General features: G+C 38.5%; 1 protein-coding gene across 1 annotated transcript in view; it reads left to right on the top strand.

The window, feature by feature from the left end:
* The window catches only part of LOC107302554 (copine-5), a 129,337-nt gene that overhangs the window by 31,243 nt on the left and 75,362 nt on the right, over positions 1-22,732 (top strand). The window contains exons 3-6 of the mRNA XM_015831671.1: positions 1,774-1,820; positions 13,223-13,326; positions 18,930-18,969; positions 21,529-21,605. Coding sequence (XP_015687157.1) covers positions 1,774-1,820; positions 13,223-13,326; positions 18,930-18,969; positions 21,529-21,605 — 268 coding nt within the window. The remainder of the gene's footprint in view (positions 1-1,773; positions 1,821-13,222; positions 13,327-18,929; positions 18,970-21,528; positions 21,606-22,732) is intronic.

Genomic DNA, 22,732 nt, shown 5'->3' with positions numbered 1-22,732 from the left:
GTAAAAGCAGCATCACTGTGTCCCAATTCGAGTTATTTTTTTAAAAATGCATGACATGTACAACCTTGTGATGTTGCTTTTTTATCTTGCCTTTATCATTTGTATAAATAACTAGAGGCAGCAAAACGTACCTAATATTCTTTGTCCTCTTATTTTCCCCCCCCACACACACACACACAACAACAGCAACTCTATGAGGGGAATTGGGCTTAGAGAGAAAGAGTGGCTTTTCCTGCCTAAATTGGGAATAGAACTCACAATTTCCTTGTTTCTAGGACAGTGCCTTAACCAGTAGACCACATTGGGTCTCTTGTCACTTTTGTCATTTTGTTGAAAGTATTTGACTTATAGAAGCAAGTATCCACCTCTCGGTAGAAGAAAACGGTAATTTCTGAGCACCTCTCCTGTGGCCCTTTCTCTACTTTACAGCCCATCTGCTTCATTGCTATTTATACAGAAGGGGAAGCAAGAAAAAAAATGTTTGTTGTAGGAAGGGTCCAACCCAAAACTGGAATCAAAAAAACATGGCAGAAGTTTCTCTTTATGGATTTGGACAATAAATTAAGGCTACAACCCAAAGGCTATTGGTTTAGTTATTCCTTTTATTTATATTCTATTTTTATTCTAGGAACTCAATGTCTCCTCCCCCTACTTTGTATTATCTTCACAAAAAATAGGTTAAGCTGAGAAGTTTTCACAAAAAATATATAGCTTAAGCTGAGAGAAGACAGTGACTCTTAAATCATCTGTTGAAGGTTTTTTGTTGTTGTTGAGGAACTGGGGATTAAATCTGAATTTTCCATGTTTGTTTATTTATTAAACTTCTATGCTACCCATCTTGCCAAGGTGAGTCTAGTTTTATTCAGCAGAGTAAATCTAATGAATTTGGATGGGATTAAGCTGCAGTGTTTTTTGTTCCTTCTGACAAGAGTTCTAGTGACACTAATTTTAGTATAGGACTTGCCTTGGCATGTGGTAGTTCCCAGTTGAATGTGATACAACTTCTGATTCCAAAAGAGCCTTTCTTTTTCCTCATATAAGCTAAGGCAAATAACTCTTGTGCTATTCCATTATGTGGGAAGACAATAGCAATCAATCATACTCATGAAATTTATGTTACTCAGATTAATGGAGCTGAGATGTAAAAGTAAAGGATCCATTCTTTTGAGCTGATGGGGCAGAGGGGTTAGGATGCTGAGTTGAAATACTTGCCTAACCAGTTTCTGGCAGTCAGTTTACCTCATAAGATTATTATGAAGATCAAACACAAATACAAAAAAAAAAGAAATGGTGGATGTTTAAGATGTCACACAGTTCAAAATGTGCTCCTTAGATGTGATTTGAATCTAAGGCCTGATCAAATCACAAGTTCTAGCATTTAGTTTCCATTCCAGTTTTCCATTATAACCTAGACCTAGAATCCACCCCATTCTTGCCTTTTTGAGCTTGCAGGGAAATGCTTTTCATTAATAGCAAAAAGGAAAAAGAAGTTTAGATGCTATTTTTGGGTTCATAGAAATAATCTTTTAAAAGAAAAAAAGGGTAAAAAAAGAAATAATGCACCACAGCTTTACAATTTTCAGGAATCCAGTCCTCTCCCCCCTCCCCAATCTCATCAGTGGGGGATCAAGCTTCAGTAATTGTGTTTAGCTTTTCATCTTGCAGAAGCTTGTGAAGTCTGCCTAATACAGTCTGTGCTATGTGACACTAGGGCGAAAGTCTTTTCTTTGTGCCTGTGGTTTAATAACTTGTGATTTTTTCCCCTCTTTACAGTGTGTGTGCTGTATACTCAGGGCATAGAGACCAAACAGTGGAGAGAGGTATGTAACTTGTGTGTTAATGGAAAATTTTGTGTCTCAGAAAAGTAGTGACTCTCCAGCAGATCGTATCTCCTGGATTTCATTCTGCTTTCCTGCCTCTTACAATTCTTGCAAATCCCATTCTTGCCTTGTGCCTCAATCTTTTTGTGTGTGTGTGTGTGTGCTTCTTTATCATCTGAAAAGCAGACTAGGTTAAAGGCATTTGATGAAAATTCTGTTGGTTAAAAATGGATGAGATGCCTTGTTTATCTGTTGATCAGCGTGGTCACTTGTGGCACCACTGAAGGGTGTGAAAACTTCCCTCAGAAAGCTTCACTCACACTTAGTATATGTCCGTTGGATTACTTTTACATTCCCTTATGCTAGCGGAGCACAATATGGCAGTGTTTCTCAACCTTGGCCACTTGAAGATGTCAGGACTTCAACTCCCAAAATTCCCCAGCCAGCAGGGCTTGCTGGGGAATTCTGGGAGTTGAAGTCCAGACATCTTCAAGTGGCCAAGGTTGAGAAACACTGCAATATGGCATTGACGTAGCTGGCATAAAGCTGCATAGGCTGATGGAAAGATTCCAATTCATTCAATTGATGTGAAAGAGAATATGGGTAGAATTGGAAGTGCGATGCAGAAGGACAGAAATTAAGGCCAAAGTGGGACATGAGAAAAGTAACTCCGTGTGTTGAAACCCAGCACATAGCAGCCACATGGGAAGATGAATTAAGGGGCTGAATTTTAGACATAAAAGAGAGACAAAAAGCAAAACTCCATCAACTTTTGTGGGTTATTATTTATTCTGCAGACTCTCACTTTACTTTCTGCTAGGTCATGTCTGAGATTGAAATGCCGGAGGAGAAAAAAGTAACCTGGAATGAGAAACAGAAGGGATAGAAACTGCAGATGGGTGGGCAGGTTTCCATTCCTGTCGTCTCCCCGAAACACAAACTTGTTGCTTTTAAAAATAAGTCCTCCTACTCCTCTCTTCCTACTTTTACATATTTTCACACACAACTGCTGCTGTGTGGGTGCTGGGGGAATCCTATGCCTTATTTCTTTGGCTCCATGATGTAACATTATGAGTGGGAAAGACGTGGATGATAAAGGTACTTGCTCCCCCCACTTGTCCTTAAATGCAAATTGTACTGAAGGGTCCAAATAATTATCCTTTCTGTTTACAAGCCTCCTGATTTTCTTCACAGGTTTTTATGCCCCCCCCCTCCACCCCAAATCACGGAGAAGAAACCTGTAGATATTTTAGTTTTGGATCTGTAAATTGTTCTTGGCACTTATCAAAGCCATCGTCGCAAGAGACGGCCACTTACACATGATTGTGTACTGTTGAGTAATTTAGCAGTTTGCGGACCCCTGAGGACTGTGGAACTTGTGGATGACAATTTTCCTGATGAGAGGATATCCATGGATATCTGTTCCCCGAGGTCTTTCCTCTCCCCCAGCTCATGAATAGCTGAGCTGCCCAAGTGACTTGGTGCCCCTGCAGGAGGCTTCAGGGCAGTTTAGCAAGATGTTTAGTAGGGATATGCCTGCCATATTACACTGGGGAATGAGCCTAACTAATTTTCTACTGCTTTTCCTTTTATCTAAGGACTTAGCTTGCTTTAGTGAATCATTATTGTTTTGCATTTTGTTATGAAATTGATATTCTGCAGTGGCTTAATTTCAAGCTCTGTGAGCAAGATGGGGTAAAAAGTAATAGAATAAATAAATAAAATATTGCTTCTCCATTTAAGCTTCAGGGAGCTTAAGCTAGCACTTAAAAGCTAGCTTCACGTAGACTTATTTGATTAGTAAATTAACCTATTTTTAGATTCATACAATACTCTTTTCCTGATGAGTATGTTTTATTTAACACAGGTTTATGAATCATGCATTCCTGGAAGCATGCAGTTCTATGTAATGGCTGTTATAAGAAATGAATTTCCTACTCCATTTTACAAAGGAATGGGAGAGGCCTCAATAATTTTGCTGATTGCCAATGTAGTTACTTTTTGTAGAATAGCAAGAAGGGAATATGTTGATGTTGCCACAATATGAAAAAGAGCAGATGTTGCTCCCCCACCTCACCATCCCATTCCAATAATGTTGAAGTCTATCTCTTTTGCTCAGTTACGTGGCTGTTGCACTCCTGTGAGTGCTTTCTATAAAGACTTCCAGTAAGGAGAGAACTTCTCTGTTCTATGAAATAAACTATTTGGAAACAGCACCACTGAGGTTTTGTTATTTGTTTCTCAGGAGCAATTCCATTATTTCTGCAGAAGAAAAGGGCCCCAAGATTTTTCTATAAGCACTTAAGGCTGGCTTAGCAACTACATCACAGTTGGCAAAGCAACCGATCTGGTCAGGTTTTGTAATGTTGTTTTCTAAAGATTTTGGACCCCAGAATTCTCAGCCAGTAAAGGCAATGCATCTGGAGTCCCTCATTTTGGAAAAAGCTGCTTCTTAGAATGTGGACTCATCTCTAGTCTGTCATTTACCCATTTCAAAAGAATTTACCATTCTTTTAGGAGTACTTTTAAGGGCAAGGTTCACTCTTCTGTTCCTTTTGCATCAGGACAACAAGCAATATGGGGGCCACGTGACCCATTTTTATCTTGGGATTCTCTCATTTTACCAGGCTAAACTTCAAAAGTGGAACAATTACATCACTGTTGGATGTGCCTTATTGTGATTGTTTTAGATCAGTTGCTAGGGCTTTTCCAGACTTGAAGTAATCTAGATATTTTTGACATAGCTGTCACCATCCTTAGTCATTATTGGCTAGGGGTGATTGGAACTAGTATAATACATACGAAGTGCATATGGTTAGAGAAGGCTTCTTTAGCGAATTTGGAGCAAACAGTTGTAATCAAAGAATGAGCATGTGTGTCTTTCCTTATCATTATCAAATTCCCAAGTCCCAAAAGAATCTTTCTGGCTGTTGGCAGTATGCTAGTCATCCAGCATTTTTCCCCAACTGACAATTGTCTCTCAAAATTGGTGTCACAATCTGTGTAATTATTAGACCATATCACTGAATACTGTTTCTACTAAGAGTTAAAGTAGTAACAGAGAGCAAAAGTACAAGGTGTTTAACCAAGAAGTCCCTGGTTCAGATCTCACCGCAAATGTGAATTTGGGTGAGTTCAGTAAGGCCTCCCCCATCCTCCTTTTGTAATAGAAATATACAACAGATACAAAGATACAAAATCTCTGTAGCTGAAATCAGGGTATCTCCTCAACACTGCTGATTGAGCAGTTGAGCTGACGAACTGTGGGCTCAAGATCACTTTGCTGCATTTCCTCTGGAATATTAAAGTGGGCAATTTCCCAGTGGAAACTGCCTTCTGGGATCTTTTCTCTTTCCTAGAGCCAAAGTGCTGTCTTTGTCCAGTTGCTCTGTGTTTGTTCTTTCATTGCTGTGCTTTGGACAACCAAAATCAAGTGCTGTATTTTTTCCCATATTAGTCATAGATAAAAATTCCGTATGCACTGCCCTGTATCTGAATATTTGTTGGATTCCCCGAGTTATATGTTATTTGATTCTGCACTAATAAAATCATGACTTGAAATGTATTTTTATAGATACATTCCTTTTCCTTTCCTCTTTCCCCCTCTTGCCCCTTCCCCCTTTGCTCTTTTCCTTTTCCTTTCCTCCTATTGATACATCCCTTTCCAGTCCTGAAACTTTTCCTGGACTGTCCCACTGGAAAACTGTAAGAGTAGGGTCCCCTATTCAAATATAAAATTGCATGCGAGAGAGAGAGGGATTAACTTTTTCCTCCGACATATCCATTTTTTCATATGGTGGATGAGATGAAATTAGAAATGAAATATTCAAGCTTGTGACTTGTTCTCTGGAATGACATGATCCAGAAAAAAATTTATCTCTTGATTCTCCAACATGTACATGGGCAAAATTAGCTGAAAGGTAGACATCTTTCAGGCAGATCATCTTCTCATGTTATTTCTCTTAGAACCAAATTTATTCCCTTTGATTCATATAGAATACTGCAATTGCCATCGTTTTCCTAAGTTGAGAATTCAGTCCATTTTATGCTTCCGTTAAAATACAAAGTTCCATTGGTATAGAATTAACTTTAATTATTAAATGCAGCCTTCCCCCCACACAACACTAAACAATTCATCTGCTGCTTGTCTGGATGTTTTATGGCTTTTTGCATTTCTCTGCTGTGGACATAGATTACTAAAATGAAATGGTTATTAATATTATAACTCATCACAGACATAGTTCCCTAAAGTATTGGTTCATATTTGAAAATAACATTTGAGGCTTATTTTGTCCTTATTTTTTCCCCCTCCTAACTGCCATATAGCTAATCTGTGTATATTGCTATTCTTTGTCAGTCCTCAGCAACTCACTTCCCAACAGAGGATTTTAAAAGCCTGGGAAAAAATTGAAAAGGCAGTAACTATCATGGGAAGACATGGAGAAAGAACTAGGAAACTGAGCTTGTTCAATACCTGAACAAATGCCCCTGGCTTAATTACAGCCCCCAGTTATAAGCAGACATTCAGAACAATTTTCTTGTCACTGCAGTAGTTCAGAAGTGCTCCTACTATAGATCAGTCTTTCTCAGCCTTATCAACTTTAAGATGCGTGGATTTCAGCTCACAGAATTCCCCTACAAAAGATGCTAAGTTTGAGAAACACTGTCCCGAATCATAGAAAGAAGCCAATTGAAGTTTAAGGTGACTGGGGATGCCTGAGATATTATACCAGTTTGATATCTGGAATATCTGGCAGGAAGGAAATCTCTCATTGGCCTTTGTTTCCAAACTAATGGTATGATTTGGGCTAGATAAAACAAAGGTTAGAGAGAACCTCTTCTCATATTTCCCTGGACATTTGAGATCTCCTTTTGGAAGCTGCTAAGTAAACAGGGGAGTCATACTGAGCTACACAGGTTGGGTATTGTGTGTTAGTGAGGGAAATAGACAGAGAAGAGAGGTGGTGGTGGTATTAATGTCTATGAGACTGGAGTTATGAAGATAATATTTTTAGTACAAGGATGGGGGAATGCCTCAAATCAAAGGCAATACTTGGGATTGTGGGCATGTGTTATAGAAGGAATAAAAAACTACCTTAGATATTAGGCATGATTGTTGGTAGTGAGTTTTGCTCTTAGCCTAACCAGATGGCTAAACATAAATATCTCGATTGTTAGAAGAGTGAAGGTATTTGTACTTGTTTTTCATATAAAGTCAGAGAGGGGGGAGAGTCCTTCCCTCATATGGACTGAACCCAACTGATCATTTGTTACCTCTTAAGAAGAGTTGAACTAAATGTGATATTCAATGCGTCTGTATTGAAGGTAGATATTTTTAAATTGCAAATAGCAGTTGGTGGGTAGGAGGGACTGTCATAGCAATTGTGATGGGGGAAACTTAAGCCTTTCCTTCCCTGGAAAGCTTCTGGAAAATACTTTGGTTGAGGGAGAGAGGGGGAGAATTGTGTTTAAGGGATCATGTTTTATTACTTCCTTAAAGTTTCATTTAATGCTTGGTTCTTTAATGTGAATAGGGTAACAATTTGTCAAAGTCTTCCTAGATCTGATTAGCCTTGCAGTTCCCACAATTCTTGAATTCCATTAACCAGATAAGCAGAGACTTTTGGTTCTAAGCATCTGGAGGCTTCATGTTGGGCAAGGCTGTCTTATACATTATGAGTAGCTAGATACGTGGCAGCTTGTAGATCTGAAAAAGTTCACTCTAAGGACAATTCCAAGGTTCTGTCAGTGGCATTTATAGAAGTCACAGATAATCTCAATTCGTCTCTACTCATCTTCATAGAATAGGGTGCTTGGTGGAAACTGAATGCCAAACTGACAGGTTTAACCTTTGTTTTGAAGAAGAAGTAAGAAGCTTCAAATATTAACCCTCTAAGTGGAATCAATTTACTTTATTTTTCTCTGCAGATAGCAGCACTTGGCCGACCTAGTCTCTGCTCAGGAATTAAAGAGGGTCAAGCCTATTTAGGGCTCAGAAAGGAGACCACCTGGGAACCATAAGCAAAATTGATCTGTAGGCAAAATTGGGGAGGTACCCTTCTCCTGCAAACCCCCCTCTCTGTGAAAAAAAAAAGCATTGGCAGTAGAAAACCATTGTTGCTAAGAAAAGTACGTGGTTAGATCTGTGAAGTCATCAGGAATTAAACTTGACTCAAGGGTGTTTTTATTTTCACTGCAGTCATAGAAATTGTAATTGGGTAGTGAACCATGTTGCAGTTCAAGCTTAGATCCAGTCACCTGCCCCAAGTAGGATGCCCAATAGCATTGAGCTTAAAACTGCAGAAATTAGCCTCAAACCAACACACGGTGCCTCTGCCTTCCCAAAAAGAACAGATGCTCAGTCCACAGCAACATGGTCCTTTGGGGGATTTGCTAAAATCATCCCATATTATTATTATTTTAAGCTCTGTGTTTTCCTGCTAACAGATGCATACTGAAAGTGACTCAGTTACTGTAATGAAGTTCAGCATCTCTGTATGGCAAGCACACCAACTGTATGGAAATTAGTTTTAATTATATATTGTGTTTAGCTACTTCTTCAGTCAACAAAGTGTAAATATTTTGAATAAATCAACGTGGATTCTTTGCTAAACAAAATGGTGAAGGGGAACGCGAGAAAGGCAGAGAGCTCTGATGTTGCTCCTGGGATCTATTGGAGCCACATGTCATATATGTCCACATGCCCACAGTCATATATGTATCAGTTTTGAACTTCTTTATTACAGCATATTTAACACCCTCTCTTTTTACCTTTGTTTCCTTTTTCCCTTTCACATTTACTACATCTTTATTTGAAAGTACTTATTATATATGTAAAATCTTTTAATAAAAACTGCATTAGAAAAAATAAAAAAAATACACTAAAAATCAAAGCTCATAACAATCACATTAAATTTATACTTTTTAAAACATGAAGGCTTAAATTGCCTGAATTACACAAGAACTTTAAAAAAGAAGAATCCTAGTAAATATACCTATCTGGGAAAATTGTTCCAAAACTTGGAACAAAGGCCCTGTTCCTATTATTAACTGTCTCATATTGGAATATCAACCTCTCTTTCAGCCTTATTAGGGTTAGTGTTAAATTTGTAATAATGTAAGAAAGTTGTTTTTGACCCACCTTTCCCAATAAAACGCTTATTCAGGTATGCCCGAGCTAATATAACCCTAATTCAAGAAGTTACAGTCTTTAAAAATCTGGTAGGCTGCTGTTTAGGCAGTGTTTCTCAAACATGACAACTTTAAAATGGATGGACTTCAACTCCCTGGCTGGCTGGGGAATTCCAGAAGTTGAAATCACATCTTAAAAATTAAAAGTTTGAGAAACACCAGCTTAAGGAATATCATTCTAAAGCAACTTTCTTGCACTACCCAAGTCCTAACTTGTAGGTCTTGATTCTCTAGGACAAGTTGAGGCTAGTGGGCACATTTGGCATTTTTGGAAACTGGGATTTTCAACACATTTGGAGTTTTTGAAAGCCCTGCAGGTCAGGGTTTGCCCAATTCCAAAATGGCACCAGAATTCTATCTGCCATTCCTTCTAGTTCGCCATCATACAAACTTGTATATCTGCTTTACCTTCATCCTTTTTGTGGCCAGGTGGATACAGATTTGAAACAGCAGCCATGTCTAATATTTATTTTCTAAAAAAAAAAAGCAATGGAACAAATTTGGGGCCCATATGCGCTCTTGAAGGTGAAGTTAAACAGAAATCTTAATATAAACTACAAACATATTAACAGATGTTTTTTTTAATGCACAAATAAGGGGAAGGGGAATCAAAGAAGTTCTTGGTGATCATGTTGGCACCGTGTTATATTTTGAGCTCTGATAAGCCTTGTATTGTAAACTGTGTCTGGGCATAGTTGGAAAGTTCATTCTAAAACATGCAGGCAATTTTTTTTTGAAGAAAACTGACAGGATGACATTTTTTACGGCACATAATAAATAACCTAGACCACATGTGTAAATAGCATGCCTGGTATATCTTCTTAACACAAATTTATAACTTGCTCTTGTTTCCATTTATTTTACTTCCTCTCCTTTGCTCTTCAAATGGTCATAAAAGATAAGTGCACGGCTGTACTCCTATTATTGAGGCATCTGCCAGCATAAATTATACAAATAAGCTAAAGAGGATTCTAGCCTGTGCTGGAATATGATGGACTAAGGACCAAAATGCTTTGCCAGCACAGTTAATTTTGCACTATTTATCTGTCTCTTATTTCACAGTATTGCATATCATGTGGGTAGGGAAAAGTTAGATTTGCAGACCTCCCATCAATATATATACATATTGTCATGCTTAAACCTGAAGTAGTTCCTACTTGTGTTGGCCAGGAATGCTAAAATCTGCTATAGACACCTGTACATTTAGTACTATGTTGTAGGACTATATGATTGTTTTTGACATTCTGGCTTTATTTGAGTAATTCATTGTCCCAGGAGCACTTTGGTTCATGAATCAGCTCTTCTTGGAATCACTGTTTGCACTCCAACTGCAAAGTTATCTTAAATGGTAACCCCCAATTCTTTCCCTTGTTGGCATTATGAGAACTACTGGCATTCAGAGGGGGCATAAAGTCTTTACTTAATTTATTTTTTTTGCTATATTTTATATCCTAACTTTCCTTAAAGAACTCAGTGTAACAAGACCTACCTCCAGTTTCCCCCCACTACATCAAAACTGAAAGACTGGGCTAAAAGATATCAACCCAACGTCACTCAGTAACCGCAGCTAAAGGTGTCTTGAACCCAAGTCTTCTCATTCTTCACCACATCGTTTATAAAAGTACTGCATCTAAGCCAGTGGTTCTCAACCTGTGGGTCGGGACCCCATTTGGGGTCGATCAACCATTTCATGGGGGTCGCCAAGCAAGGCTGTCCGCCATTTTTTTTGTCCGCCATTTTTTTCCCCTTTTCCGGCGGGTGCCTTACCTCCCTTGGGCTGGGCCAGCTGGTGGTCGGCCTGCTCCGTCTCTGCCGCTTGTCAGCTACGCCTCGGGTGGCGCAGGGGGCGGAACCACGCATGTGCGGCACTCCCGGGCAGGGAAAGTTCTCGACTTAATGACCGGTTGGGTAGTCCTCGACTTACGACCAGTTTAGTCCTCGACTTACGACCGGTTGGGGTCGCGGCATTAAAAAGGTTGAGAACCACTGATCTAAGCAGTGCTAGCCATATCAGGTTTTTATCTTGTGTTCTTTAAGAGTGAACATTCTGTGGGATCCAATTTGGATCACCGGGACCAGAGGTTTAGTCTTCTGAGCTTTCAGATTTGTGCTGGAGTCCATCCTCGGAGAACTTCTCCCACCAGAATGTGTCCCTTTCACATTCCGGTGAGGGAGAAATTCCCTGAGAATGGGCTCCCGCACAAGTCCGACAAGTCAGAAGACTAGAGCTCTGGTCTTGGTCATCCAAATTGGATCCTGCAACATTATCCTGGGACATGTATATTTGCCTTCATCCGTGAGTGAATATTCTCTTCCTTTCTATATAAGCATTTGCGTCATCCTTAAAAATATTCAGGTGACTGCAGCCTGATGGACATATTGAGCTTAGTAGCAGAATTAGAGGCTGTCCTTTACTGTTTCACTCACATAGTTATAGCTTAAGTTCTGCCCTGAATGTTTTTGAATGATTACTAACTGCTCTTTGCTCAGTTTTCTAGAGTACATTCTCTTTATTTCATCAACAATACTTTCTCTTATGGCTTTTTAGATGGCACCAATTTAAAGCTGGTATCCCCATTTTCTTGCTCCCATTTGTGGACTTTTTCCCTTTGGGATGCTGGCTTGAGGATGCAAAATCCTGAGACTCCTCTGTGTGACAAATACTCATCAAAAGCCTAATCAAACTCTTTATTTTTCTTTTTTTCCTCTTTGCTTCTGGCATCACATTTCATCACAGAAGGCAAGAGGATAGCTGGCAATTCAGCATGAAGTATGTAAAGACAAACAAAAATCCTGTTTCAGTATTTTTACTTAACTTTTCTTTGCCTTTTAAAGAAACCTAGAATTCCCCTTTTATGGGAATGCAATTTCAGATCCCCTCATCTTAGCTAGCTGGATTTGCTCCATTCTCCCTTGGCCTTGAAAATCTCTGCTGCCATTTGATATACACACTTGAAATTCCTCTACGTCCAGAGCGTGTTGGGTGGAGGTTCTGGAAATTCACCCCTTTGTTGTGTAAACCCCTGAGGAATGATGGTTCTAATTAATATCTGACTAATTGAAGCACTTGGAGGACTTAGTCATATACCTTCAGATATTCTCACTAGGCTAGCTTTGTCTCAAGGCGACTACCAGTTGTTGTGATGCAAGGAGGAAATTAGCAGTTCTTGATGCAACAAGCTTCTGTCCTCACAAGTGATTTTTTTTCTCCTCCCCTTTGCTGATCTCACCGTTATATTTTGCCCTATCCCCCCAGCTGTGCCTATGTAACTGTGTGCTGCTTTCTGTGTGCGTCACTTACTGTAGTGTCTCTAGCTTGCACCTAAATGTGGAGCATTTCTTCCAAATGTGCCTGCTGGCTTGGCAGAGTTCTAGCTTTTTGGAAACAAATCAAACAACTTTGGCTGCCAAGCTGAGACATTCTGACATGCTGGAGGTGGCACAGATTTTGATAATTGAAATATTATAAAAACAGTAATTTGGCTGAACCTCAATCAATTAAATACTGTTTCTTGTTTTGCTTTCTTGTGTTGCATTCTTTTCTGAGCTGATTGATGCATATTCTACCTGTTTCTGCATTCATGTTAATTATCTGCAGTGCTGCATAACTAGAAACAGCAGTGCTAGTACATCCAGCTTTAATAACTAAATCTTGACCATCGCATATAAAATGCAAAAGAACCATGCCGTTAAAGGAAAATATTTTTGATAAGGAGGGAGGGAAAGTTAACGAATCCTCCATGCTCCCTCTTTCTTCTCTTCTGTTGATGTTGTTTCTTTTTACCTGCCAAGACTACAATTTTTATCCTGAAGCAGGAACTAGGCAAACCGTGGCACTCAGCCCAATTTCTGAACTGTCTGTAAGTTATCAGATCTCTGAAAGAAGCCTCTCCCAAGCCGTTGTGGCTATTTCTCAGCACGCTAGAAGTTGAAGTCAGCACATCTGAAAGTTGCTCACTCTGGGGACGAGGAGATGAAAGAATTATTTCCTGCTCTTAAGCCTAGAAGGAGGCAATTGATGAAGCGTGTAAGAAGCATAAAACAAAAATATTTAATGTTACCTCTTATTTAAATGTATCCAGCCTAGCCTTCATCCCAGGATCAATTTGGAGTGTGATAAAATACTGTGGTTTTTTTTTTCAAATCTTCTTGCTAATTGTTATAATGCTACTAGACTTGTCACACTCATTTGGTTCCCTTTCCCTTTTCAGTTTGGCAGGACTGAAGTCATTGACAACACCTTGAACCCCGACTTTGTGCGGAAGTTCATCCTTGATTACTTTTTTGAAGAGAAGCAGAATTTGCGCTTTGATCTGTGAGTGACATATTTCTTGATCTTCTAGAGACTGAGCATGTGAAGGGAAGATCAGTGTGCACCCATAAGACTTATCCATTTGGCTGTATCCCGTAATTGGTGAGATTCTGTGAAGCATACAGTATGCCAGTGCTTTGCCTTATCAGGGGGTGCTCTGAAAACAACAACAACATGTGCAATGAGATCCAAAGGGAGGGTCTCTTTATTCTGAGCTCCAAGGGCAGCAATAATTCTATGCACATGAAAGGCAGAGTTTTCAGCGGGTTCCAAATTTTGTGAATATAATACATTGCATTCAACATTTTTATCTTCATTTTTCCCCCAATGTCATGCTAATCTCATTAGCATAGGGTTATGTTTCAACATCTGAATGATGCAAGGGGAGCAGGTTAGAAGGAAATTAAGACACATATATTTGGGTCTATTTTATGCCGACATTAAACTTATATAATGTCAGTGTAAAATAGACCCAAATGTAGGTGTCTTAATTTTTTTCTGACCTGCTCCCCTTGCATCATGCAGATGTTGAAACATAACCCTTGCTAGATATCCTTTGGGCCCTGTGCTAGACATAGGAAATATTCTGCTGCTTCATTGACAAATCACTGCATACTAATTTAACAATTAATAAAATATTAGCCCATTGATTTCTTAAGACAGAATATTCCAACTCATTACTCTAAATTATCTACAAATTACCCCATATCTATCTTAATACATCATTTCACTTATATATAAATTAACTATAGGTTTAGCAACTTTGAGAACATTTCCAATGACATCAGTAGTTTAGGAAGTTCAGAAATAACTATTACTTCAGACCCAATACACCTCCAAATATACTGTAATCCAACAAGCAATGACCAAACAGTCTTAGATAATCCAAAATGGGGTGTATTTTTGACAAACATTGAGGGTTTTTGAAGAAATTATTAACAGTAACCGGGTTCAAATATTGTTACCTTTTTTTGTCCATGATTTCCACAATAATTATTTACCAGCAATCTTCAGGTTAGATTTTCCCATAATGTCAATTTCTCATGAGAGTTGGATCAGATTTTAATTTCCTTCCCAATATATAAATCTTGAAACTTTTAATGTGAGAAAACCAATTAAAACAGAAATCAAAATGTTGCCAAAATATAGGTAGGCAAGGTAATAGCTTTCTAATTGTTCCCAAAATAGTTTTTGAGATAAATCAGTTGAATTCCAAAAGCAGTATAGGTCACAATATATGCCCAATGGTATAATTGAAAATTGACAAATTAAAATTCCCATATTCAGAGAAAAGTAATTCTAATATAGTAAGTCTATGAGTCTGATAACGCCATGAAAGTTTTCCAGTATTCTATCAATCTAGTTAAAACACTTTACAAATATTAACATAGGATTCCTTCTAATAATATACATCAATTTTGGACTTATTTTTATATTGATATTTATTCTTCCCCATAGACGCCAGGAGATTTTACACTGTTTGTTTATATCAGTATTAATCTGAGATAAGCAACTGGGAACTATTAACCTAGTTCAACAAAGAAATCTAGGAATAATTATTCCAAGATATGTAAATGAATTCAAACAAAATATGAAGCTACATTTTTTCAAATATTCATTGAAACCTTAGAACCAGTAAACAGTATATTAGATCTCTCCTGATTAATGGAGCAACTTGAAAATGTTTACCAAAGTATTGTACTATAAATGGAATCCATAAATATTGGTTAAGAACATTGGTAGTTATCAGCAAAGGATACAGTCTCATCAGCATGTAATAATAATTTATATTTATCATCCCTTCAAGGTTGGCAAGGTAAGGAAACAGGGGCAGCAGGGATTTCAGGAGTTCTCTTTATTGTTATAGGGTAGCATAACAAAATATTGAAAACCTGTCCAATTTTTTTTTTCTACCACACTTTTATACCAACCAAAATCAAGACAGGGTTCTTTTGAGTTTCTTTCTCACACTTTTCCTCTTTTTTTGTTCTAAGTGATTTTTTTTTCTCCTCCCTTAAGAGTTTTTTACTCCTTCCGAATGCAGATCTTTCTTTCACAATGTTCCATTTCCACTAATCTGGTCCCTGGAATATTCTTAGATATTTATGTAGAGGCCAATAGTTCCAACATCACATTAAATAAAAATAAAAGTAAAGAAAAGTATTAAAATAAACACTCTTGATTAATTCCTCACAGTATTCTAATAGGTAAAGGAATAATTCCAGTTGCGATAACCCTTATTATGGGCTAGAGAACCACACTTTACTCCAATTTTTTAAAATTTGAAGGGAAAACCAAATATAGGTAGCCCTTGATTTACTAGTACAATCAAGCCCAAAATTTCTGTTGTTAAGCAAGATAGTTGTTAAGTGAGTTTTGCCCCATTTTACGACCTTTCTTGCCATGCTGTTAAGTGAACCACTGAAGTGGTTAAGTTAGTAACACAGTTAAGTGAATCTGGCTTCTGCACGGACTTTGCTTGTCAGAGGGTTGCAAAAGGTTATCACATGACCCTGGGACACTGCAACCGTCATAAATATGAACCAGTTGCCAAGCATCCAAATTTTGATCATATTGACCATAAGGATGCTGCAATGGTCATAAGTATGAAAAATGGTCATAAGTCACTTTTTTCAGTGCCGTTGTAACTTTGAATGGTCACTAAATGAATGGTTGTAAGTCAAGGACTACTTGTATAGCCAAAACATCTACAAAGTTAATCTGCACCATATCAAAAATCTTCTTGATATTCAATGAAACAAGTGCCATCAAATCCAATGTATCTAACTGCATATCAATTACATCCACCAATTATCTAATACTGTCTATTGCTTGGCATCATTTAAGGAAAACAGATAGTTCCAGATGAGGTCTCAAAGGTTGTATACGTTATAGTCTATAGGCCAAAGATTTGTCAATATTGTAGCATCCACTGTTAACAAAGGAGTTAATCTATTCATTCTGTAGTATTGAACTTAGCTTCAAAAGTATAGTTATAAATAGAAGAGGAAAAAAACTGTACGAAAAAAGGATTTTTATATTCATGCATTCAACAATATAGAAGGGGAGGGAAACAATGAATATCTTACAGCTAAGTTCTCAAATTTGGACTGTTACAAATGATGCCTTCCTATCTTGTGCAAAAACGCCTTGGCATTGTTTAAGTCTTAGTAAATATATATGAACTATTGCTAAAAGAGATTCACTTTGCAATTTTGTGGCAAACCATTCTCCTTGTATCCTTGGAATGAACATCCTCCAAATAACTATCCTTTATTTTATCATCCAGTAATATTTTATTTCAGTATCTATTAGTGAATGATGACTGTTAATCATTCAATGGAACCCTCAATGGAAGTGCATCTATGTGGAGGGAAGTGTGTAGTGGGGTGCTCCAGGGCTCTGTTCTGGGCCCAGTGCTCTTCAACATCTTCATCAATGATTTGGATGAGGGGATAGATGAGGAACTCATCAAATTTGCAGACGGCACCAAGCTGGCAGGAATAGCCAACATTCCAAAAGATAGGCTTATGATACAGGAGGATCTTGACAGACTTGAACATTGGGCACTATCTAACAAAATGAAATTCAATGGTGAAAAAAGTAAGGTTCTACATTTAGGCAAGAAAAACCAAATGCACAGGTACAGTGCAGGGACCTCGGAGTCTTAGTGGACAATCATTTAAATATGAGCCAGCAGTGTGCTGCAGCTGCCAAAAAAGCCAACACAATGCTAGGCTGCATTAATAGAGGGATAGAATCAAGATCACGTGAAGTGTTAATACCACTTTACAATGCCTTGGTAAGGCCACACTTGGAATACTGCATCCAGTTTCAGTCACCACGATGTAAAAAAAGATGTTGAGACTCTATAAAGAGTACAGAGAAGAGCAACAAAGATGATTAGGGGACTGGAGGCTAAAACATATAAGGAACGGTTGCTGGAATTGAATGAAGAGAAGGACTAGGGGTGACATGATAGCAGTGTTCCAATATCTCAGGGGTTGCCACAAAGAAGAGGGAGTTTAACGAAGAGAAGGACTAGGGGTGACATGAAAGCAGTGTTCCAATATCTCAGGGGTTGCCACAAAGAAGAGGGAGTCAAGCTAATCTCCAGAGCACCTAAGGCAGGACAAGAGCAATAGATGGAAACTAATCAAAGAGAGAAGCAACCTAGAACTAAGGAGAAACTTCCTGACAGTTAGAACAATTAATCAGTGGAACAGCCTGCCTTCAGAAGCTGTGAATGCTCCAACACTGGAAGTTTTTAAGAAGAGACTGGGCAGCCATTTGTCTGAAATGGTATAGGGTTTCCTGCCTGAGCAGGGGGTTGGACTAAATCACCTCCAAGGCCCCTTCCAACATCATCATCGTCATCATCATCATCATGTAATAATATTGAAAAATTTAACCACATTCATCATTATTTGCAGTAATGTTTATTACTATTATTATTATTATTATTATTATTATTATTATTATTACTACTACTACTACTACTATTATTATTATTATTTCTCAATATCCTCTTTTCTACCTTAGTGACCACAAGAGCTCTGAGTCTTCAGGGAAATTCCCAGTTCTACCTACTTCATATAGAACAATGCAATATAAACAAAGAAAGATTCAACCCAGAACACATCCAATGCTCAGCTTCTGAAAGTTTCCCAAACTCAGGGTCCTCCAGGAGATATTTGGAAGTCTATAGGCATCCTCTATTTGTTAAATGAGTCACATTTAATAGCATTTGATAATTAAAAAGATAATGGAATTACGTGAAAAGTATTACGTGTCTAGGTAATTTGTTTTTAATATAGAATGATAGCTCAGAATTTCTCAACATCAGTCAGGAGATAGGAGTAGAGGTCTCAGAAAACAGCCTGTCCTCCGTTTTTTTATCCCGCTCTTTCATCAATCTCCAAGAAGATCAAGACCACTTCACAGGTTCACCAGGGAGTCCATACTTAAAGACACACATAGGATAAAGGATTTAGGAGTTGGAACTTTTACATTCCAAGAGCCTATCCAGATTAGGTGAGAAATGAAACCTCCCTGGAGGACATATGCTCAGATTGAAGAAGCTACTTGGATAAGTGAAACATTTTAAACCAACAAGAAAAGAAGTCCAGTTGCCATGACTCAACTTCTAGACAACTCTACCTGGATGATTGAGAATCTTCATCGACATCAATCCAGGGATATTAATATTTCTTACAGCATTCAATCCTTATCATATTCCATCAGCTGTACTCTTATTTCCATTTGTTTGATTTGCCATTTTTTTCTAATCTACTTCTTCCAGATGCTTTCAACTTCAACTGGCATAATCTAGCAATATTATCTTTTAGATATGGATATGGGAGATGAAGTCTACAAATAATTGGAGAACACTATTTTAAGTAACGGACAGGGAAAAGGATTCTGCTGTAACAGCAAAAACCTAATCTTAGAAACCCATGCGGAAGAAGTCAAAATCTTGCTCTCCAAACTGTTTCCTTCTTCATAGATATTGTACAATGTCCCTGTTGTGCAGGTTTTGCAAAAGAGAAATACCAAGATTCTATATGATTGAAATGCAATGTGTGATCTCTGCTTCTTCCCTGCAGTTATGATGTGGATTCCAAGAGTCCTGACCTATCCAAACATGTAAGCTAAGTATACATTTTCTTCTTCATTTACATGGTATTCTTGAGATACTCTTTGATCCATTGTTTTGCCTATAATTCAGTACATCATATTCACGTAATGCAGACATGTCAAACACAAGGCCCGGGAGCCAGATGCGGCCCGCGAAGTGGTTTCATGTGGCCCGCAAAGCCATCCTGGAAACAGTGAGGGAACGGCCCCCTCTGCCTTGGCCCTGGCCCAGGCCAGCCGGGAGCCAATGTACAATTTTGTGGTGTCCATCTATGCTGAAACGCATTCAGTCTTAGCTCCATAAGCTCCCCCCCCTGCATGGCCTGAGAGGAACAGTGAGGCTCCTCCAGTGGACCATGCCTTGGCACTTGCCCTGGTCCCATCCCCTTCTGCCAGAGACCCTCAGATCTGTCCCACTCCTGCCCAGGCACCCACAGGCACCCTTGACATAAACGATGTAGAGCTGGCCACACCACCCAGTAGCCACACCCACTCAATCCACGCCCATCCAGTAAGCTGCACCCACCCTGGCCACACCCACCCGACCCCCTGAGGGCAACCGCAATGCTGATGTGGCCCTCAATGAAATTGAGTTTGACACCCCTGATGTAATGCAATAAGCCAGAATTGTAAAAAAAGAAAAACCCTTTGATTGATCACTCATATGATAGATGCTCTACAGGCTTTTGGTTGCTTCCACTTAGCTATATCTTTCATTGAGAGTGCCACAAATTAGCCTGGATCACTATCTGTGTTTTGTTTAGAGTTGTGTGCAAATCAAGATTTCTGATTTGTTCTTCTCTTACAAGCTAGAGTCTAAAACTATGTTTTTCTCTTAGCTTCTGGTTCTGTTTTTCCAGAAATAAATAAACCGGTTCACATAAACTTGGTTCACATTTAACTCTAAATAAACCATGGACTGAGTCATCCAGGTTTCATAAGTCACTCCCATTAAGAATGGGAGCCAAGTGTAATTATGAATTGGATAGGAGCATATTATTTATTAAGTTAAACTTCTTTACAGATTTAGTTTACCATGTGAAGCTTCCTGATATTGGCTTAATCTATTTAACTATTATGCATTGGATAATAACACCAATTGTGATTGAATGCAGTTGGCTAGGAATATTGGCAGAGATGTTTGCTACCAGACTTGACTAAACTAAAGATACTAAGCTAGATTGCTATGGAGTTACAATTGCTTCAAATCCAGGCAGCATCACATATACTTGCAGATGCCCCCAAATTATTTAATACACGTTTGTGTGAGATTATATAAAATGGCTGAAACATTGCAAAATTGACAAATCACAAAAAGGTTTTACCAACCGCACCTAGAGATCTCCCTCAAGAATCCTAAAATCTTGGTCATCTTCCATTAAAAATGGGGAGAAAAATTCAAATTTCAATCTTCTTGCTTCAATATCTATAAGAACTTATGTAAGAACAACAAACAAAAAGATTATTTTTAAAAATTATTTTAATAGACTCATTTCAAAATATTGTGTTTAGTTGTGGGGTACCACAAATGCCATATACATGTACTGCAGGAACTTTGATGCTTATGGGGACTGAATCTGGGTCTTTCAGAATGCAGTCTATGCACTGTAATCCTTTGAATAAAGGTTTTTCTAAGTTGTGAAATATTGCTAAAACTGCATTTTATTTCTGTATGTTCTACACATACTTTGGTTCATTCTGTTGCTTTATCCTGAATTACTATAATGTTTTACATTTCAAGTAAGTAAAAAACTCCAAAAAAGTGTATAGTGAATCTCAGTTTTTATTTTTGCTAACTACTTAAAACATGTATAAGTAATTTTGATAGGTACTCATTGCAAAGTGTAGGCTTATGGGGTGACAGCGTAAATTATAATAAATTGGCATGATCAAGTTATGCTGGAGAAAAAAATACCAGCCTATTTTTTAAATCTTCTGTTTTACTAACATTACTAGCAGATTTAATTTATGAGAATATGACAGTCAAAATGATCTCAACTATGCTGCATTCTGGATCTACAGAACAGAATCAAGAATGCCAGAGGCTGAAGCACCTATTGCACCTGGGCAGACATTGACTAGGCCAGGGGTGTCAAACTCGCAACGTCACGTGACGTGTCGCGACGTATCGTGATTTTTTTTTGCCATTGCCGGCAATGGGGTGGGCGTAGTTTCGCTATGATGCATCCGGCCTGCGGGCCGGCAGTTTGACACCCCTGGACTAGGACTGAGCCTGATATATAATGTCCTTGTTCCATGCAATTATCCTGATGCTACTCTCTTTCCACCAGCCTGATTTTTTTAAATTCAGCAATGTTTTTAACTCAGTACATATTAAAGATGTACTGTGGCCAGATTCATAAATTCCTAGCTACTTAGTCCCAAATGTCTGTTGTGAGAACTGTAGAAAGGAGGTACATGAGTTGACTGAAGGACTGTTCTTCTCCGTAAATTAACCAGAACAGAAGTTGAGTTTTTAATAATGTCTTGCCTTCAGTCTCTAGAAGGAGGGGAAAGCCCTGCTAGGAGGAAAACTTTCATAACATTCATGTCAATTTCTTTCATCAGGATTTCCTTGGTCAAACATTCTGCACTCTGGGGGAGATTGTCGGATCACCAGGAAGTCGCTTGGAGAAGCCTTTGATGTGAGTGTCTAGTCCAGTGGTTCTCAACCTGTGGGTTGGGACCCCATTTGGGGTCGATCGACCATTTCATGGGGGTTGCCAAGCAAGGCTGTCCGCCATTTTTTTTGTCCGCCATTTTTTTCCCCCTTTTCCGGCGGGTGTCTTACCTCCCTTGGGCTGGGCCAGCTGGTGGTCGGCCTGCTCCGTCTCTGCCACTTGCCAGCTATGCCTCGGCCGGCGCAGGGGGCGGAACCACGCATGCGCGGCGCTCCTGGGCAGGGAAAGTCCTTGACTTATGACTGGTTGGGTAGTCCTTGACTTACGACCAGTTTAGTCCTCGACTTACGACCGGTTTAGTCCTCAACTTACGACCGGTTTAGTCCTCGACTTATGACCGGTTGGGGTCGCGGCATTAAAAAGGTTGAGAACCACTGGTCTAGTCAATGTCAACTGCGATGCCTTTAGTGGGCCTTCCAGCTTTTCTTCTTATTCTGCAATGGGTTCATTCTATCACACCTAGTGATGCGTAAGGCATACAATGAGATTTTTAGATAAATCCTATCAAAAAGGTAGACTAAAGATTAATTTAACTTTGGGTAAAACCAGCAATCAGATATTAGCTTCTTTCCCATTCGTTATTATGTCTATGTCAGCTTTCCCCAACCTGATGCTCTCCCTAGATGAGCATGGAATTACATAAATAGTGGGTCACTATTTATGCATGAAGAAAAGCCAAATAAAAAGACCACATGTCATAAATTCTTCTCAAGTTTGTGAAAGTCAGTATGTAATATTTTGTTCTAAACCTAAACACACTGAAAATAAAGTCACCAAAACAATTTAGTCATTTACACATGTTTAAAAATAGTAAATACAAAAGTCTATTTTTTTATCTCTAGTGAATTTGGGTTCACATATATGAACCTCAGAGAAGGTCTATATCTTGAATCTTTTCTCCTATTTCTCGTATATGTAATTTGCGTACTTTATAACTTTTTATATTCCCTCTCAGATGCATTAATATTCATCTCAAGGACATCTGCTTTTTACTGAATTTACCATCTGCATTAGCTTGTTTTAGAACTAGCTCTGTTACTTAATTTTTCTTCATTTTGTAGAGAAATATAATTGTGTTTTTTAAAAATTCA

The sequence above is a fragment of the Protobothrops mucrosquamatus genome, unplaced genomic scaffold (assembly GCF_001527695.2).
Source record: "Protobothrops mucrosquamatus isolate PMUCROS unplaced genomic scaffold, P.Mucros_1.0 scaffold_270, whole genome shotgun sequence".
NCBI classification, from domain to species: domain Eukaryota; kingdom Metazoa; phylum Chordata; class Lepidosauria; order Squamata; family Viperidae; genus Protobothrops; species Protobothrops mucrosquamatus.
This window is presented reverse-complemented; position numbering and strand designations above follow the sequence as displayed.